This window comes from Halyomorpha halys, unplaced genomic scaffold, assembly GCF_000696795.3.
Source record: "Halyomorpha halys isolate HHAL.00 unplaced genomic scaffold, Hhal_1.1 Scaffold60.1, whole genome shotgun sequence".
NCBI classification, from domain to species: domain Eukaryota; kingdom Metazoa; phylum Arthropoda; class Insecta; order Hemiptera; family Pentatomidae; genus Halyomorpha; species Halyomorpha halys.
The window spans coordinates 393,287-405,150 of NW_027112396.1; the positions used below are offsets into that span (position 1 = coordinate 393,287).

The following is an 11,864-nucleotide window of genomic DNA, read 5'->3' on the forward strand; positions in this document are numbered from 1 at the left end:
ATAAAGTGCATAGTGTTTTTATTATTATTGGCCTGAGCTCAGATAGTTTTCTCTTTTGTAAGTTTTATTTTTTATAAATGACTTTAATAAATATTAATATTACTTCAGAAACTAAATTCATCAACCAATATATAATCCATAAAATATATCGTTAGTATGTTAATTTATATATAATTCCTAAAATATATCTGTACCTCGGAGGGATACAACACTATGTCCATTTTTTTCCATATTGACTTTATTACAGAGTTAAAATCAGCTTTTCCTCATATTTCTTAGAGGAATAGAGCACTATGTCCAAAATCAGTTAGAACAGGATATAGCATGTTTTAAAACAACACCAAGTCCACTTTCATTTAGAGGGATAGAACACCATTGGTGTTTTATCCTTCTGAAGCATGTGAATTACTACTGGACATAGTGTTGTATCCCTCCGAGGTACAGGTAATAATATTATTATTAATATAATAATTATTACTGAATCGTTGATGAACTAGCTGTCACGCAACAAAGAGCTATTAGTGACTCCCTCATAAATATTGTTTAATTGCATTAAGCCATTAGCTAACTAAATAATACGTACTGCTCTAAAACTGCAACCAACGCGCAGTGTGCCAAATTGCGAATCTAGTGGGACAATGAAATAATGAAGAACAGGAAAAAAGAAAAAAGTCAAATTTGTATTTTAAAAAAACCGTAAAAGGTCCAATAATAACAAAAAGCCGATGCCTTTACATACAACTCTACAGGGACCGCTATTCAAATCTCTAATCTACTAGATCAGGTCTTAACGCAATCCTCCCACCAACGTTTTGGCCTATCCCTCAAACGTTAGCCTGTCGAATCAGTACATTTTTTAAAAATTTATTCTGTAGTTTTTTTTGTTTTATTTGATATTTTTCTCTGGATTATTATTTTATTTATTTTTAAAATTTATCTTTACTATTTTTAATCATAATAGTCCATTGTGAATAATTATGGGAGCCTCTTGCGGAGGCCTATATCCCTCCTCTATCAACTGATAATACATAACTTACAAACTGTTACAATAACCATACAAGGCCGACCAGGGCATCTGGTAATAAAGGAAAAAAATATATAAGAAGATGAATGCCAAAAGCTCAAAGCTATATATTGTTTAAAAAATGTTTAACAAACATGTCTTATAAATCAGAAAACAGCATCCCCATCTGCACAATAACATCTTGATAGAATATTCTCCAGATACATCAAGCTACTTTATATGATGCATCCAACATCACAAGACAATATTACTTCTGGAATTCCAAAAATATTGATAAACCATGCACGATTTTTGGAGTGTAAAGGTACCTCTACACATTTGCCAAACTTTGGCAAATTGGCACCATGCCTTTTGGGCAAAATACACAGAGCTCAATTAGTACAATTCTCGAACTGCCAACAGACAAATATTTGTGCTATCAGTGCTTTAATAAATTAAAGAACTACCCAAACCTTCGGATTCAATAATTAACTCCATTTTAAATGTTTTCAAAAGTGTTTCCTAACCTTCTGAATCAGTAATTAACTGTAATTTAAGATTGAATATTTAAAGAACCTTATCAACCATTAGCTCCTAATCATGTCAACAAAGACTTAGTTCCAAATCTTGTAAATTAACATTAGTTAAAATTTATAATTTTTTTTTAATCATTTATTTATTGTTATTTACAACTGTATAACATATATAAAACAAGTAAATTTGCTGTAGGTGAGATAGTGACATGATACAAACATGTGTAGAATTTACCCATTGATAGAACTCCAATAACATTTCTAGAGGAGAAGATCCCGAGGCCATCTTCTTTTCAGACGCCTAGGAGCATTATTAGCTAATGAAGGAGAAGCCAGGTTAGAATCAAGTGGATTTGGGTGGTTGGGAAGTATATCATGGAAGGAATGGTATCTGGTTTTGGCCAAATCGGCAACGTATGGGACATTGAGGTCCTGATGGATGACTTGATTTGTGACAAAGTAAGGAGCATTAAGGATTTTACGAAGGATTTTGGACTGTAAGGATTGGATTCTGGAGGAATTTGATGGTTTAGTGGAGCCCCAAAGCTCAACTCCGTATGTCCAGATAGGCCTTATAATAGTCATGTATATTAATCTTTTGTAATGGATTGGTAATTTAGACCATTTGTCTAGTAAATGTTGCAATAGGCGAAATCGATGAGCAGTTTCCTTTCTTTTCAGTCTTGTATGAGGATTCCATGTCAGTCGTTTGTCGAGATGTAGTCCTAAGTAACGAATCTGTTCAACAAGCATAAGTGGGGTATTATTAAAGGATACTGTTGTGCAAGAGGTTATTGGTCTACGACGAAGAGTAAATGTGATTTGGTGGGATTTATTGGAATTAATTTTAATCCTCCAATTTTGGCACCATTCTTCAAATGTAGAATGTGAAATGTAAAAAGTTGTGTTATATGGAATAATATTTTTTTTCTTTTAGCGTGTTAAAACGATAATTTAATGAAGTTGAGAATCTTTTAATAGGTCAGCTAAATAGAGAATGATGTCACGCAACAGACTAGCTGATTTCCATACCATTTTGTGATAGGTTAGTTGCTCGTAGTTCTTCTTTGGTTTATGTTGTCTTTGTTTAGACTTTCTTAGATTCTAATAACGTTATAAATAAAAATAATAATAAACTAATGGAAAAAAATAAGAGATGAAACAAGTGAGGTGAAGTAAAGATGATATTACTAATTTGTTGAGGACTTTATTATCTGGTAAACATTAAAAGGTTATAAAACAAGTTGCCCATAAAATCCGCTAGGAGCTCTGCATTCAGCATATAACATGAACATAAAATCAGGCTCCTTCACAATCCTATAATTATAACATTTGCATCACGTGTCTTTGTAATTAGGTTTTGTAATTTTCTTTATTTACCAAACATTTGTAGATATTTTGGATTTATAGCAAGTGTGGATCCGGCTTTAGAGAAAAAATGGCAAAGCCTTGGCAAAGAGGTTGGAAGGGAAATAGCTGAGCCAGCGCGAGGTCAGCGGCTGCACCCAACCAATTTGAGTACGCTTCACTAGCTCCATTTACTCGTCTCTTCCTGAACCGATTAGAATTCTCTAAGTGGCATAATCTAGTATTTTCTAGTAATATCTTAGCAGTATGTATACAAATTTCCCATTGGCACAGCCAGAGTTTTTTAAAAAAAATGGCAGCAAAAAAACTGCACCCTCTTATTTCCAGAAATATCTGAGGAATGATAAATTTAAAGAGTAACAATTTTACCAGAAGAATGAAATAATCATGTACATGCTGCAGATTTCATAACTTAAAAAATTAATATTATGAAAAAGTTGGTCATGGGGGGGGGGGCGGTAACAAAAAACTAAAATAGTTAACAACTATTTCTTTGCCGACGTTTTGCTCCACTATGTAGAGTATCATCAGGGATGTTTCTACTCAGGTGAGTACGGCACTAGAAAACAGAAAACGTTTTTTCTCAGCAGAAACAGCCCTGATGAAGCTCTACAAGGTTGGGCGAAACGTCGGTAAATAAATACTTGTTAACTATTTTTTTTTTCCTCTGACCACACCCTTTACCATCCTCTTCATAATTCGAATCAATACAGTCAATTATTTGTATATATATAATTAAAATTAATAGATTAGGTATAATGTGCCATAATTACAAATGGCAGTGTAGTTTCTATTGTGTCAGTACTAATCCTAATTTGAAATGAGCCCAAAACTTAGATCTCTGGAATAAATGAAATTTCAAGCTTTTAGTCCAAATTTTGATTGCGTCTGCATAATGCTTGGCAGAGTGATTTCTCTAGTGGCAGCTCTAACTCTGGGCTCACATAAATACAATCCAATATTATAATCAAAATACGAAAAGGAAATTAATATTATTTGCTTCCCTGATAATCGATCCATTATAAAAATCAAAATTGATTTTTTCAATAAATAAAAAACATGAAAATATGAGCATAAAATATTTTTTAACATGAAGTGAAATTAGTTTATGCAATTTATATAATTTATACTTCCTTCTAAATTTGGGTCAGATAGAAAAGAACCTATTTCTGGAGCCTATATCAAAATTAATATTGTATATAACAAGAAAACTGAAATAGTTAACAACTATTTCTTTGCGGCAGCTCTAACTCTAGGTTCACATAAATACATTCCAATAATGTAATCAAAATACGAAAATGAAATTAATATTATTTGCTTCCCTGATAATCGATCCATTATAAAAATCAAAATTGATTTTATCAATAAATAAAAAACATGAAAATATGAGCATCAAATATTTTTGAACATGAAGTGAAATTGCTTGATCCAATTTATATAATTTATACTTCCTTCTGAATTTGGGTCAGATAGAAAAGAACCTATTTCTGGTGCCTATTGGTGTGTCGAGATAAATACGATAAGATAAAATCGATATGGGACCGACTAGGTATTAGCCCCCACAATTAATGAAAAGTTCATCGGAATCGAATTATCGGTTCTATCGATTATATCCCAACACAAATTTGACTACAGGCAACCAGATTTGAATGCACAAATCTGACTACAGGTGTTATTATGTAGGGTTATTATTCCTTCAATCGGTCTGGAAGTTATCTTAAATAGATAAATATACAGATATATATTTGTGGACCAGTCAATAAGACAACTATACTACTATCTTAAAAAACACAAATATAGTTGTACCTTTATAATAAACTTCCTAACAAACCTGACCAAACTCCTATCGCCACACATTTTAAACAAACAGGGCATAAATTCATATTTGAAGAATCAAAAATCATACATCGAAAAAAAAACAACTTTAAGCAAATTTTTTTTTTTTATTTATTTATTGTAATTTACAACTGTACAAAATAATACAATAAGTAAATATGTATTAAGTTTCATATTCACTTGAAAATCTTGGGAAGGAACCACCCATTGGTGGTACTTCAAACATTAATTTAAACTAGAAGGTCTCGTGGCCATCTTCTTTTCAGACGCCTCGGAGGATTATCAGGGATTATTAAGGATGAAAGATTAAGAATTAATGGGTTAGGAAGGTTAAGGAGTTTGGAATAAAAAGACGCATATCTGGTTTGGGTCAAATCTGCAACGAATGGGATGTTAAGGTCTTTATGAATGAGTTTATTTGTGACGTAATAAGGAGCATCAAGGATTTACGTAGGATTTTGGATTGTAACGATTGGATGCGGGAAGAATTTGATGGTTTGGTGGAGCCCCAGAGCTCAATTCCATATGTCCAAATTGGTCTGATTATTGTAGTGTATACTAATTTTTTGTAGCGAATGGGAAGTTTAGAGCGTTTGTCAAGTAGGTGTTTTAGCAATCGGAATCTACGAGCAGTTTCTTGTCGTTTCAGTCTTGTGTGTGGATTCCAAGTAAGTCTCTTGTCAAGATGGAGTACTAAGTATCGAATCTGTTCAACAGGCGTTAAGCAAAATTTAAAGGAATGATTACTATAGAAAAATATAAGAATCGGGCTATCATTAAAAAATTTGATGTACAAAATTTATATTCAGGTAACTTCAACCTAACAAACCCATAAAACGTAATAAACAACACTAAATACGAAAAAAAAAACAGACTGACTAGCTGCTTGGAAGGAAGGTCACGCGTTGGAAAAACCAAAACAAATCCACGTTTACCTCCCTCCATTTATAGTATAATTAATAAATTAGTAATATGTATAATTTTTAATCTTAAATTGTATTATGTACTTGTAGTTTTTTAATAATTAGTTTAAGAAATTCATTGTTCTAAAACTGATTCAGTTGTTGCAAAAATGCATTCATAATTGCAGCGTTTTTCGCTTTATCGAGATACTTCATTTATAGGATGATTATTTTACTTATATTGTGTAATTATACTTAATTAATATAATAATGAATTTCATAAGAATCGACAAGTTAGTTGAAGAAATTCTTTATTCGAAAACTGATTCATTTGTTGCGAAAATGCATTCATAATTCTGCGTTTTTCGTTTTATCAGAATAATTGATTGAATTTTAGAAAGGATATTGAATAATAAATACTTAGGATATTTCTTCAATATGCTAATTCGCATAGTTTTCTGTTTTTTTGACACACTACTCACATATTTCATCTTATACATTTCTTCATACATATATAATTTTATATTTCATCTATGTTGTTATGAATCTACTACTGTTATTAATCAACAAGTTTATATTTTAAATTCATTGTTATGTATATTCCCCAATTTGTTAGTCTATAATTAATATTATTTTTTATTTTATTTTTATGTTTCTCTGAATTATAGTTGTTGTCTCTTTTTGTTTTATAGGCCTGATGAAGACCTGAATTTCAAGTCGAAACGTCGGCACAAATAAACATTATTATTTGTATTTTTCTGCTGACCGCACCCCCAGACCATCTTCTCTTCATCATAAGTTACATCATAAATACTTAATTAATATTATAAATATAATAATAAATTACAGCATAATCGACAAGTCACTTTCCGAAACATTTTGAAGTTCCATATCCCACAAATATATTTCAAGATTATCAATACAAATGGGGATAGCAAGTTAGTCCAATTGACGTTGGTTTTATGAATCATTGCTGACGTCAGTTAACAGGGTTCTCTCCAGTACTTGATCGATCTGTTAAAGAAGATATTTTCGGAATCTATTCTTAGAAACCTTTGTCGGTCAGTCAATGTAGGAAGTCTTTCGTCTTCTTCTGTTAGTTACCGTTAATAGTTGTAGTATTAGGCTTAGTTGAAATAGTATATCACTTTGAATTAAAAGACAAATGATATAACATATATTGGGTCCAATTGAACATACTTATACAATAAGATACCAAACAATACTTTTTTTTAAATTTCGATTTAAAAGATATATCTAACATTTCTATTTCGCTACCTAAAAACCTAGGTATAGTGTTCCTATATATCACAATTAAGTATGGTACTATTGGACAAATAGGAGTATAAATGCAGTTACGAGGAATTGGAAAGTATTTGCAAATACAACTCTATCCATTAGAGGACCCTAATACGTTAGAAATCAGAAATCTTAAAATAAACCGATATATTACTTAATTTCGATTCATCATGTTATATCAAAACTAAACCCGAATTAAATTTGTTGTAATTTTAAAAATGCTATAAATAATTTATTATTTTAAATTAATTATCTAGATTATTAATTTTCTATTGTCTATAATGGTGCAAACTAAAATATGCAGTCTCAGTTTAAGTAAGTACCAAGGAGAAATTTCTCAAAGATAGTTAGTTACAGAGAAGTCCCAACAATTTTACAGTTGAAGGTAATAACAGGGACCAAGTCCCAGAAACAGTACATCACTTTATTTTTTATCTAACTGAAAAGTTTCATTTAAAGGTTTAATATTTAAGATCAGCCAAGAAAGCAGAACCTGGCTTTTTTATTTAATACCGGCCGGCAGTCTTGGTAAGTTTAATTTTTAACCCCCACAGTCGCTACAAAACTAGTTTTCAATAAATTTCCCCCAATGTATTACCAACTTTTCAATTTCAGAACTGAATAAAAGCGGGGTTTTGTGAACAAATGAAGCTAGACAATGCGTTTTCGACATGAGAATCATTTTCAAAAATTAAAATAAAAAAACATCAATTTCTGACATTGAAAAAACAATGTGCTATCCATTGCAATGATAGGAAATATGAAAAAGAGAATAATAATAACGACCCAATATAATCTGTTAATATAATAATGACTCATTATAATCTGTAAATATAATAAGTATAATAACGACTCATTATAATCTGCAAATATAAACGTAGTAAAGAACAAAAGTCCACTAATTCCACTTTGAATTTCTCAAGTAATAAAAACGGACATGAAATGTGTTACGGTTGCCATGGTGAAATAAAAACACTGGTGATATCTAAGTAGACAAGAGGTGTTAGGGTTGTCATGGTGAAAAACAAAACACGAGCGATATGTTCAGACGAGTGGGTTTTGTTTTAGCGAAGGTGACAGTTTGATTTCGGAACACGTTACGATTGTTAAATGTGAAGTGGTAATAGTTTAAAGGCACTCTGTCTTAATGGTTTGAATCGTAATATCACCATATGAGAAATGTCATCTTATATGTTTTGTTTTTCAAAATTATGGTGTTCTACTTCAATGGACGGTCATTAACTCTAAAAGTGGGGATATAGTGCAGTGACGTTTCTTCAACATGTCCTGGATAAGAGAATAATAATGTTAATATAGTTATTAAGGTTAAGCATTTAAGTTAAGGTTAAGTCAACCTATAAGTTTTAATTGTTTTATTAATTGATAAGAATTCTTTTTTTTCTTTTTTCATTCTCTGTATATATATATTTCTTCTTATTATTAAAATTTTGTACATATAGTACTGCTTTTCTTTCTCTGCTTTCAACTTGTTAATTTACTTATGTTTTTTTTGTTGTTTTTCACGGAATATTATGATAATTCAACAGGTGGGTAGGAAACACCCATAGGTTTTCTGTTCTCTACACGTAAAGGTATTCGCCAGTGTTCATAATTCAACAATTGTTTATATAGTGGTATATTTTAGTTATATTGTGGGCATAATGCTTCGGGGTTTTCGTTATTTCCTAGAAAAAATAACGTGGCGCCTAAGGAGTAATTTTTATAAATTATATTTATTTTCCTTTAACTCACTCCCTTCGCCGCTGAGCGTAGGCAACTATAAACGATAAACATATAACTAAGGATAAATCAAATTTGCGGTTATAAATGATCCAATACAGCCTAAAGGAACCAATATCCCAAAGTGTACTAGACCCAATGGCTAGGTTAATGGTTCCACACCTATGGATCAAGTTAAGATGAAGCGACCTCAAGACCATCATATCAAGACATAGTTGATCGATTCATATCAATATTCATCGATCTAATTAACAAACATCGAGTCTTTTGTCAACAAGACCTTAGCGAATGGGAAATGGAGCATAACAGGCAGTTCTTTTCGATAATTAATGTAAACATTTTTCTTCCTTTAGAAATTTCGTTAATCACCAGGCCTTGAAGAGGCCATTGATAACAATGGAAGTTATTACCATTGAATCTATCTTGGAAGATCGTTGATCGATCGTGTGTAATATATAAATGGAATATGGTCTGGGTACGGTCAAAAGAACTCAAATAGTTAACTATTTATTGAGAGCCGATCTTTCGCTCTACTTTGCAGAGCTTCATTTCGGCTAAAGTTATAAAGAAATAAAGTAACATAATAGATAATATGAAATAAAAGTAAGCTAAGGTGTGGCTAAAAAGTATTTAAAATGTGTGAAAATATGTATAAAAATGAACAATGTAAGTTCAATGCAAAGAATATAATTTACTTTGTTCAGATCTATGAGACAGGGCATGACTCAAGTTCTTACGATTTTTTTTTTTTTTTACAAAATTCTTACTATGCCAGAAGCAGGCTCTCTCTTTAAACATACCACATATCGTAGATTTAAATTGCTAACCTATAAAATCAGGTACTGTTAGCGTCATAGAACCTATAATATTGAACATTGCAAGCTGGAGGTTCGCACCCGATTTCCATCATTCATATCCTCTTATAGTACAGATAAGGGTAATTATAATGACTCTCTATAGAGAGTAGTCAAATGGTGATCCAACAGAGTTCCCAAATGACTCTAGGAGTCAATCATTATATCATGTATCATAGAACTCTAAAACGTTTCCTACATATAAATAAAGTACTACTGTTATCTTGTTATATATATGATTTAATAGCTAGTTTGAGATTGGTGGGCTTGTCAATTATAGTAAAAATATCCAACTAGTCTCAACAATTTATTGTCTTATAACTTCTACGTTTCGGCCATTCGCAAGGGTATCCTATTTATAATATCACAGCTAACAATGTCATTTAAAATTTGCATGCTATTCTGCCTTTGTCAAAATATATCTTAGTCTATTAACCTATTTTCATCCACTATTTTATTCACATTACACTATATTTTACAACCTTATTAATCACTTTTTTTTATAAAGCAATTAATAAGGTTGTAATAGATGGTGTAATTAGTATTCTGCTAAATGGAGAATGACGTCAATCAACAGACCAGCTAAGCTTGTCACCGTTTTGTTTGTCGTGTTAAGTTACTTGCTCGTAGTTTGTGTTTTTATTGCGTATTATTATTGTTTTGGATGTTTTTATAACTAATGGATGACAATAATAATAATGCAATGACTGTTGTCAATTAGCACATCTTGATTCTATTCCTCACAAGTTAGAAGATCAACAAGACAGTGGCCAAACTTACACACAACATCCACTTTTCAGTCAATGTAGGCATGACATAATAAATTACTTTAATCAAAACTTAGAAGTAAACAATAATATAACAAGTTGTTATAGAAGGTAAGGTTATAAAACAAGTTGCTTAGAAAATCCGCTAGGATCTCTTATACTTTTCACATCAAGAATACCACTAATGTATCAGGTGAAATTTTACCGCTGCAACTACAATAACTCGGTATAAACCCAATGTAAGTTATAAGAATAAGAATTATAACCTTATAATGTACATAATTTAAACTACAAAAATAATATATAATGTTATAGTTACTATTGGAGGCAGGCGATATGCAGCGACAATGGGCTCGCTACCGGAGCGCTGGCTGCGGACCCGACCGGCCCCAACGGCGGGGCACACGAGGGCCCCGTAGTACCTGCACTGGGGGCAGCCCCCCTCACCCTTGCACCACCTGCACCCCGGGCCCCCCTCATCTTCACTCTGAAACAGAAAAATGAGAATGTGGCTATAGAAAGGGCTAACATGAGATTTGGTTTAACATGTTAGAGTGTGTTAAATGGAGAAAAATGTCCATCTTTTAGCATGTTAAAACGATATAACATTTATAAAATATGAAGGAGATGGTTGAGAGTGCGTTAAAAAATAATTAACAACTATGTAAAGCTTCATCAGAGCTAAAAAAACATAGAAAATTAACTAAAAATATTTTGACAATGTTGGGTAATAAGATCCAAAAAACTAAACAAGTACAAGATACAAGGTACAAAAGTTAAAAATTATGTATAATAATAATAATTAAATATAGGTGAAAAGAAAATTATATCAAAACGAACGAAAAGAAGAAAAAAAATAGCTATAGTATTGTCCAAGTGGTTGTGTTCCTTGACAATGCGTGTTCAAAATAGCTATGGTAGTTAATTAGCAGTTGAATAAATAGGATGAGACTTACGGGACCATAAGTTATATAAGGATGGTAATCTCGTCCTGCCGGGTACATTTCCTGAAGGTACGAAGAGGCATGTAGGGTCCTTGGCAAGGATAAATCGTAGAGGAAGGAAGAGGTGACCGACAGGGAACTAGCGTGAAATAAGACTCTTCATATCAAAAAATAGTTTGGAAGAATCTATTTACTGTCCCAATAAGGTACTGTACCATCGGTGGGGTATTAATTATACTAAGGATACAAAGGCCAGTAAGAGGCACCGCCTGGAAGTAACTTACTTTTTTGTGATTCAGTATATTTTTTTTGGTAAACTTTATTTATTAAATCAACATATTTACAATTCCAATAATATTTACATGTTTATATATAACACTAACATTATTTACATTTTACTGAATTAATGGACACAATATATGGCTAGAGAAAACATTGGTAGTACTTCTAGGTGAAACGAACTGAAGCTCTTCCGTCTTGGTGGGAAGCGATAATGGTTTCGGCGGCTGTAATAGTTACAGTCTAGACCAGCGGGTAGCATGTCGCTACAATAGACAAATAATTTGTATATATATATATATATAAGTTAAGTATTGGCGAAAGCAAAATGTCAAAAAA

The 11,864-nt window shown here is 31.8% G+C and overlaps 1 protein-coding gene across 2 annotated transcripts in view; it reads right to left on the reverse strand.

The window, feature by feature from the left end:
* The window catches only part of LOC106692555 (probable E3 ubiquitin-protein ligase HECTD2), a 124,901-nt gene that overhangs the window by 59,795 nt on the left and 53,242 nt on the right, over positions 1-11,864 (reverse strand). For both annotated transcript variants that reach the window (XM_024359870.2, XM_067050270.1), the window contains one exon: positions 10,622-10,789. In XM_024359870.2, the coding sequence (XP_024215638.1) occupies positions 10,622-10,789 (168 nt within the window). The remainder of the gene's footprint in view (positions 1-10,621; positions 10,790-11,864) is intronic.